Below are 19,116 nucleotides of genomic sequence, written 5' to 3' on the forward strand. Positions count from 1 at the left end.
GTGCAATTGACCAAATATTCATCATTGTCAGAATAAGCTCCATGGCCATTATTTTTCTCTTATATGGAGCAGATGGATAGCATGAGAAAAACAAAAAACAACTCAACCACCTCATAAACTTAAACAAATTCTCTGCTTTGCTTATTACAGTATCAGTTCCATTAATTAAAGTTCTGTCACTGTTCTCGCAGGACACAACAGGTCTCCAACTCCCCTGCTTAAATTGCCTCTCCAAGGCTGTCCTAACTCGAGAGAAAAACTTTCTAAACAAGCTAGTCCACTTCATCTGAAATGCTGTTGAGCAACTCCTCATGTTCAATGGCACCGCTTCTTTCATGAGAGTGAGTTCTAAATGGGAAGGCAGACTAGCTGTCTTGGGGTTCAAGAAAAGAGACTCTGCAGCATCTACACGAAGTAACTCGTCAGCATGAGTTAATGCCAGCACTAACCAATCAACAAGGACCTTAAAGTTTATTCCCTTTATGCAGACAAGAGCATAAAGATTACTCCCTTCAGTTACAAACTTGCTGCCTGTGCGAAGTACAGAAGAATTCTTCCACAAATCAATATCCCCTTCAGCCAAAGCAAGCGAACGAGATACTTTGAGCAACGAGACAAAAACAGCCACTTGCTGTTCAACTTTGAGTTCGAAGCTACTACAATCAAGTTCAGGATATGAAAGTCCATTCTCCTCCTCACTTGGCACAACTGAGACAAAAGCAAGCATAGGAAATATACTATCCACATCCATGTCTAAAAGAACTGGAAGGGCATAAGTATTCAAATTGGAGCGGAGCTTTGAAACTCCAGAAGCAAGCCCATACAAGAAAGGTGGCAAGCAGTGCCCTCTATAAACTGCATAGCCCCTCGAAATACCATTTGAACTCCAACATTCATCACGCAAGCATTCAAGGAAACATTTCAAAAATGATGTGGCAGCAGAACACACATCATCATCAATGTATGCATTGACAATTTCCGACAGCAGGTCAGGACTCATCCCCAACAGAGTCTTTGCACCTAACCTCTTAGTGAGTAAAGCCAAAGGAACATATCTACCTTTGCAACGTGGCCCCAGGCGAAGAAGATCAGAAGCAATCTTTTGCAAGAAAGATTTTATTCTTTCAGAACCCACATCCCAACGTAGGCTGGATTCAATATCTAGAAAAAGATCAAAAACAAGATGAACTTGTTTGACTGTTTGACTTAGAGGATCCTCCAAGTTATTCCAAATAATTCTCAATATCCGTGTCCCCATATCCTCTGGAATTGGATCATAATCAAATGACACATTGGTTAAATTAGCTAAAATTGAGGTTTTTATCTGTTGCAAACATATTTGCAAAACAGTCAATGCATGAAAGTTAAAATGACTATCAGTTGGGTTCTCACAGTAGCTACACAGCTCAGGCAAAATCCCATTATACAATATAGTCTTTGCAGAATCATCACCATTCTCACTCCCATTACTCAAATCTTCCTTTGATACAAAGAATATGGCATTGAGCACATTTCTCGAAACAGCTGTAAGTATCCCTCTAATCAAGCAAAGTCTACTCAATACTGAAAAATTGTGTATTTCACTACAAACATCTCCATTAAATGGAGTCTTCCTAAAACACACTTGCAAAGCATCTTCAAACTCACTCTTACTTTTTTCAGAACTAAAACTACAAGTTTTTTGATAAAATATACCTTCAATGAGGAACAAACCAAGTTCTTGTGGACCCAAACACACTTGTAAAGCAGCACACAGGGCAACTCCTGCCGCCACATAACAATCCCTTGAAAAAGCAGTCGACTTCAATGTACTAATCAAAACCACGAAAATCATCTCCATGATACTCTCTTTTTGACCACTCAAGCCCTTGAATTTATCCGGACAACGCTGAAGCAAATAATACAAGCAAGACAAAGCCTCCTGGCATTGCTCCATAACAATGGGAGACGGCCTAGCCCGCTCTTGAGTCTCCAAAACCACACCATTCAACCCCAAAACCACATCCCAAGCAACCAAAACCGCACAATCTTGAATCACATCCATCAAATACCCCAACTTCGGCAAGCTCATTACAGACAGTACCACACGTGACACGCAAAACCTCTTATTTTGATCACTCGCACGGCCGCCGCCGCCGCCACCACCATACTCATCACAGAGATCACGAAAACAAGAAACAATCAAAGCTTGAAATTTTCTCTCCTTTGCCAAAGCAGAAACTAAAGTTCTATGCATTGGCAACGAATTTTCTAAGAACATGACTTCTAAGTACACCCGTGTGGCTTTTGAGAGCACCCACTCATCGGCGGCAGCATTAGCTGAAGACAGCAATTCGATAAAAGATGAAGCAAATTTCTTCGCATGATTCACTTGGGCGTATATAGAGTTAAGTGAAACTAATTCTCTGAACTCGTTATGGAACTTTGAAAAGGAAGAGTTTTGTGAAGAGGGTATTTGGGTTAATGATTCCGTTAACGAAGTGGGGAAAACGACGGCGCTGTAAGTGTAACGGTGGCGGTGCTGCAACGCGCGCCATTTTGCTGACATGTTTGCTTAAATGTGGCGGCTTGGTTGATATTAGGAGGTTTTGTTAGTTATTACATGTAACATACACTCAAATAACTTAGGGCAAAACAAAAGCAAGAGAAGGGGTTAAGGAAGAAGACGTCGGTTAACTTTCGTGCTAGGGTTTTATGTTTGGGTTTTAGTGTGCAATTGGAGGCCCAATTTTTTGGAAGACGAAAAATAATTTAAAAAAAAAAGTTTATTTTATTTCTAGTTTCTATTTCTTTTCCTTTTTTTATTAAAAAAAAAAATTCTTAACTGATTTAGATTTACCATACAATCTGTTTTGCAGCATGAAAACTCGTGCTTTCCAAGCCACTAGCGAAAAATTGTATGACGCATACGACCCTAATAACTTGTCTTGCATTCTTGCTTATAAGTACCCCACTGCTGTATGAAGATTTCATGAATAGAGTTCAATGGCAGAAACAGGAAGTTGTAATGATTCAACCACTTCCTCCCCTTGATTTGCATTTCTAAGTTGTATGTAAGAATTGGATGGAACTAAACAGATTAGTAAGATCAAAATATTCAGTTGCTGTTTAGTTTCCTCCAATATCTTATCTCCAGCTTCTAAACTATATATAAAACAAGTTCTGAGTTGCAGGGATTGGTGAATCAAAACTTGTGCTTGGTTTTTACTCCAATATCTTTTCTTCAGCTTCAAAACTGAAACGATAGATCTTCAGCAAAGCAGAGTTCAGGCATTTTACAAGTTGTAAGTAAGAATTTGAGGAAGCTAGACACATTAGTAGAATTAAACATTCTATTTAGTTTCCTCTATAATCTTACCTCCAACTTCCAAACTACTAAGTACAAATATAAGTTCTTCACTTTGAAATAAAAGTTACAAATTTTGGTTTCCTAATAGCCCAATTTAAGTTTTCATCACCATGCAGTTTTATCACAACAACTGGATAAAAACAAACATTTAGCTTGGCCTTGGATCTTTTTGGTTGGAATTTAAGACTGAATGAATAGGCAGAAAATGAAACACAACAAATATGAAGTAAAATTGACCTGAACCTGTAGGTAATCTGAGAACAGTATTCCATCTTACAAATGGAGGATAGAATTCCAAAACCCCGTTAAAAAGTCCTGAAAGTGACACAACTAAAATTTTTTTTCTTTCAAGCAAGGTATCGGTACAATTTCCTGTCCACTTTGTCCCTCTCTAGAAACTCCCTTTCGATTAGGGACTCTATTCTTTTTTTAATTACAACTGGATTCGGCAGAAACCGAGATTGCAGCTGCTTTGTGACTTCAGTAACAATGTTATTGTGATCCAGCACCCGTCTTGCCTTCATGATCCTTACAATCGCTGCCTCTATCTGGGGTTTCCTGTCTTCCTCCACTCTTTGTCTGGTTTCCTGATTTTCCGGTTCAGACTCTCTTTGTGCAACCACTGTACCTATCTTAACCTTAACGAACTTGCTTGTGAACTTGTCGTTGAAGAAGAAGGCATCATCTTCAGCTATGTCTTTGCTCATGGGTTCCTTCCTAAGAACATGCTTACCCTTGACACAGGCCAGCGACTGCAGGCACCTCTTCAATTCTGGGGCAGGTATTTCTGTGGCCTGCTCAATTTCTTTGTAACTCAACCGATCAACGCTATTGAATAGCATCAGTACACACATCTGGTAAGTTGAAACATTCAGCTCATGTTTCTGGCCTTTTCCAAAAGTTCCCTTCAAATCAGCTGTGCCCATATTGGTTTGCCAAGTCAATCTTCGTCCAGTATGTGTCCCAAGATAATAACTACGGAATTTCTCACATATTCCCATGATTTCTGCAGGAAGATTGCATGTAGCACTTGGTTGAGTTGGCCAAGAACCTGTAGTGAGAACCTGGACAGTTAGTGTGGGGGAATCCCCCGACTCAGCACCCAGGCTGGCATAGAATCCCTGCATTGTATCCTGAGATGTCTTCATGTCAGTGAACATACCCTCCAATTTCGAAGTAAACTGATATCCGCACTCTGTTTTGAGTTTAACGATCAAACTTCTTTCTGCATCATCAGAGACTGTTTTCCCAGAAAGAAGCCTCTTGGCAAGGTGTTGCTTGTAATACTTCTCAAATACATCTTTCTCCTGAAGGAAACGGAAAAGCATCATGACCTTGTCAAGCACATTCTCCACATCCTCCTCACTAACCCCTCTTAGTCCTTTTCGGAGCTTGTCATCCACAAACAATGAAATAAATTCCGGAGACCGAGAGTTCAAGTTAATGAAGTATTCAAAAGATGAATTTAAAGCATTTTGAAAGGTCTTGTCATTATTAAATGCTGAATTGATAACTTTGTCATATTTATCCTTTAAATCCAAAAGGCGTTGAACGAAATCTACAGGATCCTTTAATCTTTCTGGATCGCTAACCAGCTGCTTACCGGTATCCCGAATGTATGAAGTCATGACATCTCTTATTAAAATAAGTCCACTAGGTACCCGACGAAACAAGCAGTACATCCTTCCCAAGTCCTCATATTTGTCATCCACAAGCATATTAACCAAGCCCGAGTTCTCCATATGAACTAGTCTGTTCATGTGACTTTCAATCATCTCCTTCTCGACGACATTAGTTATTTTGGCTTCACTCCTAGCATCCAAGTAATGAGAAACTCTCTCCATTTCTTCATTTAGACGTCTTTCAGCTTTCTTAAGATAATCTCCACAATCACAGGACTCAATAAACTCTTGAGACTCGAGACGGTAAAAATCAGCTGAGACTTCGAGGAAATGCTTCTCAAAGTCATCCTGGTAAACAAAAGAACCTAAATCCATCAGCATTTTTGTAATGTTTCTCATCAAGCCCCTGTTTATAACTTCACCACTCCTTTCTCTCTGCACAAGTTCAAGAAGTGTATCCTGTAGCCTAGTCTGGATTTTGCTGGAGTGTATAACAACATCCCTCCACAGATTTAACCCTAGCTCATGTACAGGGGTTTTATGGGTGCTTGGGATGAATGTCCTATCCATGTACATCAATATGTCCCGGATCATTTGCAAAGCCTTGTTATGATCTGCCCATTTCCTGTTCAGCTCTTCCAAAAATAGACCCCCCTGAGCAGCTTCAATTGATTTGCATATTTCTGTGAGATGAAAAGTCATTGTTGTCACAAGTCCAGAGTAAAGTTTCTCACCAAATTTGTGCAGCACCATGTTGTAGGCATTCCTGATTGAATTACACATAAACAAGACGTATGAATGGTTCAGGCTGAGTTAGGTATCAGCGAATGAGATGCATGAAATCATCATAATAAGGGGAAATTGACAGAGAAACATAAAGATCCAGAAAACCACCTTTTAAGCCACACTGAGGATACAAAAAATATTCAATGTTTTCAATACAACATTTCAAAAAAGGACCAGATCCCAGAAAATAGTCTATTCCGTCAGAATAAATCTATATTCAGGAAAATCAGTAAAGTTTGTATTTGTAGCAACAAACACAAAGATGACTCCAACAACGTGAGAAGACATCACATTTGATGTAAAGGAAGGTAATCTCTGAGAAAAGCAAATAGATCAAAGGAACAAGGGTAGATAACTTGTCTGAAGAAAGAAAGAGAAAAGGGGAAAAAAAAAAAAGGGACACAGATAAACATCTACCCAAATAGAGAAGAAATGGTAACATTGACAGGTGAACCCCTGTTTGCAGAGACATCCAGTCCCATGGATATCCAAGAGAATGGTTATCGGTAACATAAGGTGGATAGAACAATGTTAGAAAACTTGTCTCAACTAGTCTAACAAGCAAAAATATTGTGATCCGCACAATAGCTGGCCTGCACATAAACTTCATGTTCACCTACTGACCTTAATTGCCCAGGATAAACTATCAACTTCAACCAATATCGAGAATACACAGGTAATTCATTTCTGATTAGCATTTTCAATGTATTCTAAGTCCAGACACTTTCCATCAGCAACTACAAGCATCTAAGCACACCACCACTCATATCATACAAATTCAAGAACAACAGCAATAGGGAGAAATAAAACATTAAGCATCATCTACACATTAGTACATGCCTAACATAATAGCTAAAATGTTTTTTAAAACCCTTTTCTACTGGGCAATGAATGCTTTATCAACCACCCACCCACTTACTTGTATTTGAAAACTAGTGATTTGTTACAAAATGGATTAAAAATCACAAAAACACAATCTCAGATATGGCATTAATTCACTTGTGATAAGAAAAGTATTCTTCGATGCGAGAACTAATCAGTAAAACAAGAAATTACCCGTAGCATAGCACTAAAACTAATCTACAAAATGGTAGCAATATGCAAAATTCAACCATACTATCATCTCAACAAAGTTTAACCAATTCTCAGCAACACTAAACGAACACAACCCGATTGTTTAAGTAACTTACTATTTACAAACATAATCACTTAAAAAAAAAAAAATTGCCCAAAACACAATTTTAAAGCAATCAATCTCTAATAATCTTAATCAATTAATTAACACTCACTGTGCACATAAATACAAAAATCCACAAAAATATATAGCATAAAAGGCTAAAAGAAGAAAAGGAAAGGACCTATAAAGCTCCTCAAAGCTAAGCCCACTGGCGTTATGATTGTAAATCTCATGAATCGCATGCTCCAAAATCTTCCATGTCTTCTCTGCGTATTTTGGATCCACCACGACCCGGTGCTTAAACGCCTCTATTTGGAAAGTCCTCTTCTTCGGAGCACTCATCTCTTCTCAATCGCTCACACTCGCTTTCTTTTAGTTAAGAAATTTGCAAGCGACTCGATTAAACTTAAAAGCTTCAATTTTGATTTTTGACCCGAATCTGAAGCTGGTAACCCGATTTAGACAGATTGACCCGAATTAGTGAGCTGGACTTGAGGGCCACAGCGAGTCGATTAACAAGCTTTAATACCTTGCTCGGCCCACTTGTTAAAAAACACTTGTTACTTTATCTTTGTTTATATTGGCAATTTCGCCCCTCTTATAAATTTTTTTAAGCATTCCGATCCTTGTAAAACTGTTAATACAGCCACGAACTCTGTTATATAAAATTGATATGGCATCACATAAATAGTTGAATGAAAAATATATCTTGACTCATATGATTTATTTTTATTATTTTATATTATCACTCAACTAATTATATAATATCATGTCAATTTATACAATAATTTATAGGTATACCATCATTCAATAATGAATGTGCAATCGTAATTAAAAAAAAAATTGACTAATTTTTAATTTAACATGCGTATATATTTTGGATTTTCCCGTAAAGAACGGTTTCCTCATGTTAATGTTTTCTTTGTAAAGTGCTCAAGTGACTTTTTAAAATCCAATTGTATATATTAATATATATAACTATTAATTAAGAAGTTTTTTACTTTTATATTTTCTTATTGTAATTAGATAGCTGCAAAATGTGAGAAGAAGATTAAGATTTATATTATCAAAAAATAAAATAAAAAATCATTTCTCATTTGTGTCATTAGCTTAGATAAAACGATTTATGTGCATAAATAAAGAGAATTTCAACATAAGCAAAATATATATTGCGATAACAATTAAATTATAAAAAGTTATCTCTTTTTTTTTTTTCCACTCTCTTTTCCGTTTCTCTTCTCAAATGTAGTATGAAGTATAGTTAAATCTTGCTATTTTTTATGTTGATAAAAAAGAATTGTTTTGTAAATAACGGCGTATTCTTCTTTCGATTAAAGAATACGACAATTATTTGGTCCAAAAGAAAAAGAAAAAAGTGGGAGGTCATAACTAATAAATAAAAGCGTGTAATAGAAAGAAAATGATGATTTGCCAGATTATACAGTATCACAGTAATGACCTCTTGCTGCTCTAGGGCTAGGAGTGTGAGCAGTCAGAGCTGACAGGCTCCCGTACCGTTTGGAGCGAAGGTTTAGGGATGGAGAAGGATAATTCTCAACAGAAGAAGAACCTGCTATTCGGGGTCGTATCCTTCTCATATTTCCGTTTTTAGTGTAATATTTATTTATTAAGCCTTAATCCCTTCAAGAGCATGTTTTAAATTTTACCGAGATAATTAGTCTTTTAAAATCTTTTGTTACAGTTTCAATTTATGATTTTTTTGCCCTTCCATTTATAATCATTTTTTTTTTCTTTCTTCTTTCAATTTATGCTAGGCCATGTATGGTATGTTGAATATCAGAATATATCTATGTGAATATGTGTATGGATTAAGCTTCTCGATGGGCCAATTAGACACAGAGATAGAGTCCAATTAAATTGTGTGGAGTCCAATTAGAACCAGAGCCCACTTGTTTGCCAGTACTCGAGTCTACTGGTGCAGAATCGAAACTCGTGTCTTTATTGTCTTCTAACTTCGCTCGTTCACATTTTAAATTCTGCCAAATATCCACACCTGAGCGCCACTTGATAATCATCTATGTGTTTACCAACAATTGTGAAGAAACCCATAGTTAATTAGTTATTTATTACTCTTATCACTCTTATTTCTTTATTTAGTCAGCTGTGGTTTAGAAGTTATTAGTTTTGTCATATGAATTAGGACATATAATGTGACATATTCTAGTGTTTACATATTCTAGTTTTAAAGAACAGTGTGCAACAATAAAAATTTTGAACATTAACAGCTTTCCATATTCTTCGCCAGTTTTTATTCTATCCTAACAAACTTTGACCTACATTTTAGTGTTTGGAATATATATAATTATCCAACATTATTTATATATATATAAAAGGAAGGAAAATCCATAATTATCCAACTTTTCGTTAATTATTTAACTTATTTTACTCTTCTTGACTTCTTATTGAGTCAAAAAAATAAAATGAAAAAATGAAAAGGGGTAAAATGACTTATCAGGGCCCAATTTGGGCCTCAAAGGTTTAAGCTGTCTTTCAGGGGTTTAATGGGATTGGTCTATAAAATAATAATCACACAATTATCATTTTGATATTTTTTCCTCGTTTACATTTCGCCCACAGAGGCATGGTGCACGTCAGTTTCTACCGCAACTGTATGATCTCTATCTCTCTCGATCTCATTTTTATATAACAGTGAATGTAGGTCTTTGACTAATAATAAGTAATTAATCTTTGTTTGTGTTGTAATTCCAAAAAAATAAAATAAATTAACGGTGTTGGATTAATAGATGGGAAGACGTTCAAGAAGCCACGTCGTCCGTACGAGAAGGAGCGTTTAGATGCGGAGCTGAGGCTGGTGGGAAGTTTCGGGCTGCGGTGCAAGAGGGAGCTGTGGAGGGTTCAGTATGCATTGAGTCGGATTCGCAACGCGGCGAGGGATCTTCTCACTCTGGACGAGAAGGACCCTCGCCGCATCTTTGAAGGCCAGGCCCTCCTTCGCAGGATGTTTAGGTACGGCCTTTTGGAGGCGACTCAGAACAAACTTGACTACGTCTTGGCCCTCACTGTCGAGAGCTTCCTCGAACGCCGTCTTCAGACTGTCGTCTTCAAAGCTGGTTTGGCCAAGTCTATTCATCATGCTCGCGTCCTCATTAAGCAGAAGCACATCAGGTACCACTACATACATTTATATTCAATCAATTAATTTGTGTTATTTATCACTTATATAAATAATTAATTTGGTTAATTTGCATGTACAACGTGTAGGGTTGGTAGGCAAATTGTGAACATACCGTCTTTCCTGGTGAGAGTGGACGCCCAAAATCATGTCGGAGTCTCTCTGACAAGTTCCCTCACGCAAACTGGCCGTCCTGGAAGGGTCAAGCGAAAGGCACAGAAGGCCGCTGCTAAGAAGTCTGCCGGTGGGGCAGACGAGGACGATGAGGACTAAATTAAATTTAATTTGATTTATACCATTACTTGCTCTTTTAATTAATTTCTTTTATTTATATAGTCATCGCCATTTGAGACCTCCTTGATTATTCTAGTCCATCTCTGTTATTATTATTGCTACTATTATTTTGCTTGATTGAATTAGAAGCATGCGGTTAGTGAATAAAATTATTGTTTTTATTTTCATCTTCTTCTTTCCAATAAGCGTGCATGCTCGTTTGCCTTTCTGCCAAACTTTCTACTTTTCTTGTCATGTTAGTTACAAAAGAAATATTAATTCATGAGGTGATTTTATTTTTTGACGGGTGGCGCACGGACGTGTTCAATAAATTTTTAATCCAACTTTGTTTCCGCGAGAAACTCGAACATTTACCTCACGACCCTGCTCGTGGCATAAACAATTTTAATAAGAGAGTACTGATTTTTAAATTTAAAAAAAAAAGATCGACACAATAACCGCGAAATAATTATAAAATTATATGATACTACAGTGTTACATAAAAAAATTGACAATATTTTTAAATTAAAGAAAAAATTATCTCTACTTTTCAATTAATACAATTTTACAATTAATTTTTTTTTTTTGGGGGGCTCCTTGTCATTCTCATTAACAAAGATCTTTCAGTTATCATGTGAAAGCCATGGCCAATTGCAGTTTTGCATTTGCGAATGAAATTTGACCACGTTCACTAATCAAAATTTGCCATTCACGCTTGCTTCCGGCCAACCTCTTCAAAGACAAATTTTACCCAATTAATATCTCCCGGGTCCCACGTACAACGACACGTGTTTCCCAATATCCATCCAGGGCTCCAGGCTCACACCAGATGGCTAGATCTCATCCATCCACGCCACATGGATGACAAAAAAATCATATTTAATTATCAATCAACATCTAATTCAAGATTTGATGTTGACGTGGCAACCAATGCTGATTTTACACTTCATAAATTGTAACATTCCCAATTAACCTAAACTCTTTTAATTAACGAAAACCATCGTAACTAAACTGACCTGGCACTGGGGACCGTGTTGACGTGGCGGCGATTTAAAGGATCCAAGACTTGTTGCTAACCAAACGGCAACGGTTTCTTTGGCCGAGTATAATCACCACATGTCTGTTAGTCAATTTTCGGACACGTGTCATACACCCACATGCTTATATCCCCCACGTAACTCTCGTCCAGAACGCACCGTTCTAGACTCCACTTCTTATATAAATCCTTTGCTGTCGAGCAAATCACTCGATCAAAGAATTTGATGATCATGACTGTGAAGCCAGTGAACGAGATGTTGGTGTCGATGGATTCCTTTGAACTTGTTGGCCGAAACATCGGCGAAAAGAAGAGCGGTTTCCCGTTTTGGAAGGTGAGGACGGAGGTGCCGGAGGCGGAGGTCGATCAGGAGAGCGGAGGGTCGTCGACGGAGGAGGTGGAGTCGGAGTCGCCGAAATCGGTGGCCAATTTCGGGAGGAAGAAGATAGGAGGATTCGTTCACAGTCAGGTCCTGAGAGTAAAAGAAGAGGAGTTGCTTCTTAGAGAAGATATCGATTCTGATAGAAAGAAGAGTGACTGTTACCAAGAACGACACGTGAACGTAGTCGTTTTTGCTAGGCCGATCTTGCCTAGCTCGCCTCTCAGTGGCAAGTCTGCTAGTTCCAGTAGTCTCAAGGCCGCCTCGCACTGATGGTTTTGTTAATCTGTCAAGGTTCGTTATTTATTTATTTGTTTATTAAGTTTCTGATCGTTGAATGAAGCTGAGAAAATGGAGTAAAAAACAAAGATTTTACTGTATTACTTTTTCTTTAAAAAAGGGAAATCATCGTTCTTGTTCGCTTTCCGAGAAACCGAGGGAAACAATCGAATCTTCAGTAGCTTTTTTTTTTTTCCCAACTCAGCTTTATCGTTTTTGAAGTTTGGATGCAGAGAAAAATAGAGATTCGTTGTTCGGTTTTGTAAAATTTTCTCTTCTTGTTTGGTTTCCCAGAAAAGGAGGGGAAAAGGAAATCGTATCTTCAAGCTGATTTTGTTTTTTGATTATTTCCATTCACGTTTTAGTCGATTTTGTTAAAAATCTTGCTTTCTTTCTTTCTTGTTTGGTTTCCTAGAAAAGCGAGGAAATAATAGGATTCCCGCGAAAATCTCTCTCTATTGAAATCTCCGGTTTGGGCCGGGCTGAAATCCTTATCCCGATATATTTAGACCCGGCTGTCGCTGACCCGTTTTTCCTGTTCTTTTGGCAGGAATTGGCTGATGAGAAGGAGGCAGTGTGAGTGAGGATGCTCGAGAGGAGGAATCAAAAATCTTTTTGCTCACCCTTTTCCTGTTTTTGTTTCTGGTTTTAATTTGGTAGCTTTCTTTTGTTGGTAGGACCCTAGAAGTATGACCAACCTTTTCCTGTTTTAGCTTTCTTTTGTGTACAGCTAAAAAGCAAATTTCATGAACATAAAACTGTGTGAATAGAAACTCCATTATCTGTTTAATCATATGTTTTGTGTATGACAAATCGTTGGTATTTCGGCAATTTGTGAATAACTCCAGAGTAGTGGTTTAAGATAGCGTGTCAACCCAAAAAAAATGCCAAGTGGTAAACGTGGCCCCCACAATAAGTAACTATGTCATCATTTACTCATCATATCAATAAGTTTTCTGACGGTTGAATATTAAAAAAAAAATACTATAAAAGCTTTTTGTGCCTCAAATATATAAATAAGGTTGAAAACACTGCAAATTTTGTTAACTCATTTGGGCCTAATATATAACACGAAGAAGAAGCAAAAAGAGCATAGGTTCGGCTACATATGAGTCCGGTATCCATTATAGCGAGGGCAGACCAATGAGTCCATTGGCAGAAGAACAAATCCAATATCACTGCCTAGTACTCGTCTCCTTCTTCTTCTTCTCCGTCAGCAGACTCAGCACCAACTTCCTCGTAATCCTTCTCAAGTGCGGCCAAATCCTCTCTAGCCTCCGAAAACTCTCCTTCCTCCATGCCTTCACCCACATACCAATGCACAAACGCCCTCTTCGAGTACATCAAATCAAACTTTTGATCAATTCTCGAAAACACCTCAGCCACACTCGTTGAGTTCGAAATCATACACACAGCTCTTTGAACCTTAGCCAAATCCCCGCCAGGAACCACCGATGGTGGCTGGTAATTGATTCCACACTTGAACCCAGTTGGGCACCAGTCCACGAATTGGATTGTTCTCTTAGTCTTGATTGCTGCCACTGCTGCGTTCACATCTTTTGGTACCACGTCTCCTCTGTACATCAAACAACATGCCATGTATTTCCCATGGCGGGGGTCACATTTTGCCATCATTGACGAGGGCTCAAATGCGCTGTTTGTGATTTCTGACACTGATAGTTGCTCGTGGTAGGCCTTCTCTGCTGAGATAACAGGGGCATATGATGAAAGCATGAAGTGAATCCGAGGGTATGGGACTAAATTTGTTTGGAACTCTGTCACATCCACGTTTAAGGCTCCATCAAAACGAAGAGACGCCGTTAGTGAAGAAATCACCTGCACAACCAACGGCACAAGTGTGGAGGTTAATTTCAAAGCCTGTAATTTACAAAATCAAGCACAACCCGGGATTCGTTATCAATTTTATAACCTGAGAAACAAGTCTGTTGAGATTGGTATAAGTGGGTCTCTCGATATCGAGTGAGCGGCGACAAATATCGTAGATTGCTTCATTGTCAAGCAACACAGAAACGTCAGTGTGTTCTAACAGAGAGTGAGTGGACAAAACGCTGTTGTAAGGCTCAACAACTGAGGTTGAAACTTGAGGTGAAGGGTAAACGGTAAATCCCAGTTTCGATTTCTTGCCGTAATCAACAGACAGCCTCTCAAGGAGCAAAGACCCGAGCCCGGATCCTGTTCCTCCACCAACCGCGTGGAACACGAGGAACCCTTGTAGACCGGTACAGTTATCAGCTAACTTCCTGATCCTATCAAGGCACAAATCCACAATCTCTTTCCCAACTGCAAACCAAATCAATAAATTTAATACAAAAGCGAAAACTTGCTGCATAAAAACGAAAAATTATGATTTTTTCTTTAAAAAAAAAAATTGGTTCTTACTTGTGTAGTGACCTCTGGCAAAGTTGTTAGCAGCATCTTCTTTGCCGCTAATGAGTTGCTCCGGGTGAAATAACTGACGGTAGGCGCCAGTCCTCACTTCATCGATTACAGTTGGTTCAAGGTCCAAAAACACGGCGCGTGGCACGTGCTTTCCGGCGCCGGTCTCACTGAAGAATGTGTTGAAAGCATCATCTCCGCCTCCGACTGTTTTGTCACTTAACATTTGCCCATCAGGCTGCACCCCGAATCAGAAAAAAAAAACATGAGTACTTGAAAAAGATTTCCAAAAAAAAAAAGAAGAAGCATCAAATGGGTATTTTGGAAATTGAAAAGGGTGTGAGAAAATTGACCTGAATGCCATGTTCGAGGCAATAGAGCTCCCAGCAGGCATTACCAACCTGGATACCGGCCTGGCCGATGTGAATTGAGATGCATTCTCTCATTCTTGTGTGATTTTGTTAGAGATTTGAGTCGGGAATTGCGAGATTAAGAGTGGCTGAAAAATAAGATTGTAAAGTTTTATAGAGAGCTGTGAAGTAGCCGTTTGAAACGACTATAAGTTCAGATTTTTGAATTTCAAACAAAGAAAGTGGGATCCAGCTATGGCTTCGACCGTTACGTTTTTCAGGCTTACTGAGTCGGAATTTGAAAAGAATTTGGGCCAATCGAGTTGCCCCCAAAGCTAAATGGGCCCAAAATTCAAAATAAGCCCAATGATATGTGTTACAGGTCACCCATAATTTAGAACATATCAATGCAACTCCATCCTCAGAGACCAAATACATAGTGTTGTCGGTAGTATGTAGGGTAATAAAATTAATTATTTTTAAAGAAAAGAAAGGAAAAAAAAAAGTGTATTTGATCAATTGAAAGAGAGAAAAGATGCTCACCATTTTCATACTTTGCGGCCATGCCCATTCCCAATAATGATGATCGAACAGTTTGACGATGTATAAAGTATAAAAAAAAATAATAATTGATTTAAATGGGTTCTTCTAAGCTTTTGGGTCCATAAAAGGATATAATCATATTCATACACATGCACGCATATGAATTCAAAAGTTGGGCTTGGCCACAGCCATTTCAACTCTACATTTTGCCTGATTTTGGCTGGCAATTGGCGGCGATAACGGAAGGAACTGATTTTTACAAGACGAAACAAAATTTTTGATTAATTGATATTTGGTTTAGGAGCTTATATTTGTGTTGAAATTAAAAATTCTCATTCGGATTGAAATTGGATTGTATGTTGAGATTGAATTGGGTCTCATATTTTTATTAAAAAAATACAATTAATTAAATGTTATTTTAAAACGATATAAAATGGTTTAGCTATGTGGCAACCCGTGCTCGGCTTGGAAAGGCCCATTTTGATTATGTTAATGGCCCAAAATTAAAAGGTGTCAGGACATTCTTACCGACGAGTGACCCTGCTTGTGTACTTCAAAATTTTATGAAAGGTTATTGCTATGTTGGAGTAGATTTACGATGGAGTATGAATTTTAGTTACACACGTAAAGTGATAACTAATAAAAAAAATTCATTATAATTTTGATTGTGTGGTTATGAAGGGATGCTCTACCTTAGAGCAACTCCAACATAACCAAACACTTTATGAAATAAATAGTTGCTGGTGAACAAAACATAAATGATAAATAAATTATTTGCTTTGACCAAAGAAGAAGGAAAAATGCTTCACTTGACCCAAAAAGGAAAACAAAATTGCTTTTTGATAACAAAACATGGAAGAAAAAATTTTAAAAAAAAATATTTTGATTTATTCTGCTGAAATTGAGATGGCTTTTAGGAAACTAGCCAGCACACTCTTGGCCATGGATGTGTGTAACAGCAAACAACTGTTCAAAGTAAGCAAAGAATTAGTCAATTAGTTAAGCTAAGACTTTCTTTATTTATATATGATTCTCAACACTAATGTTGCATCCTTTTTGGAATAGTTTATGTGTTTTTGTAGGGCTTTTGAAAAAAAAAAAATATTAATGTGTATAGAATTTAATGACTGGTCTCATGAGAATTTGAGGTTTAACAATAATGAGTAATCTCAATTTTACATTTTAAAACATGTGAATACTCGTACTATAAAAAATGACGACAAATTTCAATACATGTATATAAATGTTTAATGAAAAAAATCGAATGCCGTCGTGGAAGATATAATGTAAGTTCATCATGTCAAAGCCAAATAATTAAGCAAAGATAATGGAGGTTGCTTGTAACCTAAAGCCTAGCATGAAACGGAGTCATAAATTTTGTAAACTCATAGCCATTGATAAGTTTTCCACATGACAAAAAGCAACCCAAAATTTGTGGTACGATCATTATTCATTGTTGTCGAAAGAATGATTTGGATTTAAAAAGGATAGCGAAAAAAGAAAGTTTGGGAAGGTGTATATGGTCGAATTATGAAGATTATGATCGCCTCAGGGTCCCCCACAATGTCAATGGTTACAAGGGTTTTTGCTTGTTTGGTTGTGTAGGGTAAATTTTTGGGGCCATTTGCCATTGCCATTTTCATAAACTTTAATTATTATCATGATTTACCACATAATTTCTACCTTTTTTTTCTTTTCTTTTCGTATTGCTAACATAGGTTTAAATAATAAAAAAGAATACATGGTAAAATACTTGGTATTGTTTGAATGAAATTGGCAAAAATATGGGAAAAAAACCCAAAAGAAAAAAGGATACAAGTTATATAGGGTATATTTTCAATCAAAAAGCACTTTTTTGAAAAAGCACTTTCAAGCTCATCAAGGGAGAAGTTAATTTAAATGGATAGTATCAGGGAAGCTGTCCAAGCTCTCATAGCCACACTTTTAAAGCAAAAACAATAATTATTTGCATGTTCTACAGGTGAGGTGTTGCACAGGCAGCTTGCCTTTTGGGGATCTCAATCAATTTTTAAGCTGTAAAAATATCCAGCAAATGATTATTGGTTAGGTGTGATGACTGATCAACATGTACAATCAAAATTTTTCTTTAATAATCAATCGTATTTTTACATCAGATTATCAGCTAAATAAAGCCAATTATATAATTATCAGAACCCATAACATCAAAATTGCAGTCCTTTCTGTTGGCAATGCATGCACTGCTACTCCTGGCAGCACTTAATTTTAATTCAAGTTTTTATCTTCTTAATTAACTTCTTGATTATCTCTTTATTAATCATTAATCCAATATTCCACACTTAGTTTCTGGATAGAGCAACATGAAACTCCTTACGATCAAGTGATTTTTAACTCGCAAACATATTCAAATAATCTCTATATTCTCTCATTTTAAAAACGTGATACACCTCAAATTTTTTTTTTAATTAAACCAATTTTAATTTATGAAAAATATTAGTGCATGCTTGTGGAAGCAAGCTCAGGAATCAAGATCAAAAGAGGACAACATATTAACAACCAAATTAAGATAAAATCTTCACTAAAATATTCATCTTGAAGAATGTAACATGCCTAGGTTGTAATAACTTTGGGTTATTGGATTAAAATAAAAACTATAAAATAATAATAATAAGATTAACCCTTCACCAAAACAGATCAAATGTTCCCGAAAGAGGCTACAGCACAACCAAAGCCGCTTCATTTATTAAATCCTTTTAGGGTTTATAGAACGACTAAGGCTGGCTTTGTTCTTAATTAAATCATTGATTGTAATATTTTGATGTACTTGTTTTAATGTCCTTTTAATTAGAACCATAGAAGGCCAGAGGAAACACACAAAGTACAAATGGAGTGTTAAAGGACTAGCCGACCATTTTCCTCTTATATGCGACCTTGATATCACTTTTTAACGCCAAGCATTTTGTTAATTAATTTGTTAACTTATTAATCCAACAAGCACATAAAGGAAAAATGAACTTCTTGCCAAAAAATATTTTTTTTCTGCGCAACAAAGGAGTAAAAAGCCAATTTAATGTTAGCTTATGATTATGGTTTTGGTAACACAATTTCCTAGAAGTCGGCAAGATGCTACATGTTGGTAATAATGCTAATTTTTAATTATTTTTTTTTCCGATCTAGCTCTCTCTCTTTTTTGTTACTTTATGAAACTGATTTACTTTTTTATATAGTCTATAAAGGTCTAAGAATAGTAGTATTATAAAACTTTTTTACTTAAGTGTGAGTGAGCTATTAGGAAAAACAAATTAATATACTTTAGACAGATAAATATTTCCTTCGTTTTATTTCCTATTAAGATTTTGTTCGGTTACATATGATAGGTCCAAAAAATATATTTTTTTTTAGGTAAATGATTTACAATCATGGGTTGAGAGCATACAAATTCAAAACAAAATGATGCAAATCTTTTCTCCTTTTTCTTATCACAACTCTTGATATAATCTTACGTAATTATTGAAGGTGTACTAATTGGCAGGCTTGGGCCATCAGCTATAATAGGCTTTTATCAAACATTTGATTGAACTCAAGCTAGATCCAATTTCACAATTTCGGGGGAAAAAAGAAGAAGAAAGATAGATAGATAGAAGAGAAGGCCCATAATCAGACATTTAATCCTCTTTTATTAAAATTTTTTTTTTTCCCCCAACTCTTTTAGGGTCTTTGATTGAATCAATGAACCAAATGATTGCACCTGGATGTGACATGGAGCATGATTTATGGGAATGTTTTTGGAGG

At 36.8% G+C, this 19,116-nt stretch overlaps 5 protein-coding genes across 5 annotated transcripts in view; 2 read left to right on the forward strand and 3 right to left on the reverse strand.

The window, feature by feature from the left end:
* Window positions 1-2,703, reverse strand: part of LOC18038214 (thyroid adenoma-associated protein homolog) — a 7,890-nt gene extending 5,187 nt beyond the window's left edge. The window contains 1 exon segment of the mRNA XM_006431062.2: window positions 5-2,703. Within this exon segment, the coding sequence (XP_006431125.2) occupies window positions 5-2,548 (2,544 nt within the window). The 5' untranslated portion in view covers window positions 2,549-2,703.
* Window positions 2,704-3,555: 852 nt separating this feature from the next.
* LOC18040033 (cullin-3B) lies at window positions 3,556-7,321 on the reverse strand. The gene is made up of 2 exons (XM_006431064.2): window positions 7,116-7,321; window positions 3,556-5,737 (listed from the first exon to the last, which is right to left on the reverse strand). The coding sequence occupies exons 1-2, from the start codon at window positions 7,274-7,276 to the stop codon at window positions 3,697-3,699; spliced, it is 2,202 nt and encodes a 733-aa protein (XP_006431127.1). The 5' UTR covers window positions 7,277-7,321; the 3' UTR covers window positions 3,556-3,696.
* Window positions 7,322-9,506: 2,185 nt separating this feature from the next.
* Window positions 9,507-10,473, forward strand: LOC18040034 (40S ribosomal protein S9-2). Its single transcript, XM_006431065.2, has 3 exons — window positions 9,507-9,564; window positions 9,700-10,081; window positions 10,178-10,473. The coding sequence occupies exons 1-3, from the start codon at window positions 9,537-9,539 to the stop codon at window positions 10,359-10,361; spliced, it is 594 nt and encodes a 197-aa protein (XP_006431128.1). The 5' UTR covers window positions 9,507-9,536; the 3' UTR covers window positions 10,362-10,473.
* Window positions 10,474-11,629: 1,156 nt separating this feature from the next.
* Window positions 11,630-12,049, forward strand: LOC18039136. Its single transcript, XM_006431066.2, has one exon. It carries the CDS (start codon window positions 11,630-11,632, stop codon window positions 12,047-12,049), a length of 420 nt encoding a protein of 139 aa, XP_006431129.2.
* Window positions 12,050-12,968: 919 nt separating this feature from the next.
* LOC18039137 (tubulin alpha-2 chain) lies at window positions 12,969-15,035 on the reverse strand. The gene is made up of 4 exons (XM_006431067.2): window positions 14,806-15,035; window positions 14,456-14,690; window positions 13,986-14,356; window positions 12,969-13,891 (listed from the first exon to the last, which is right to left on the reverse strand). The coding sequence occupies exons 1-4, from the start codon at window positions 14,896-14,898 to the stop codon at window positions 13,238-13,240; spliced, it is 1,353 nt and encodes a 450-aa protein (XP_006431130.1). The 5' UTR covers window positions 14,899-15,035; the 3' UTR covers window positions 12,969-13,237.
* Window positions 15,036-19,116: the final 4,081 nt, after the last annotated feature.

The sequence above is a fragment of the Citrus clementina genome, unplaced genomic scaffold (assembly GCF_000493195.1).
Source record: "Citrus clementina cultivar Clemenules unplaced genomic scaffold, Citrus_clementina_v1.0 scaffold_6, whole genome shotgun sequence".
NCBI classification, from domain to species: Eukaryota; Viridiplantae; Streptophyta; class Magnoliopsida; order Sapindales; family Rutaceae; genus Citrus; species Citrus x clementina.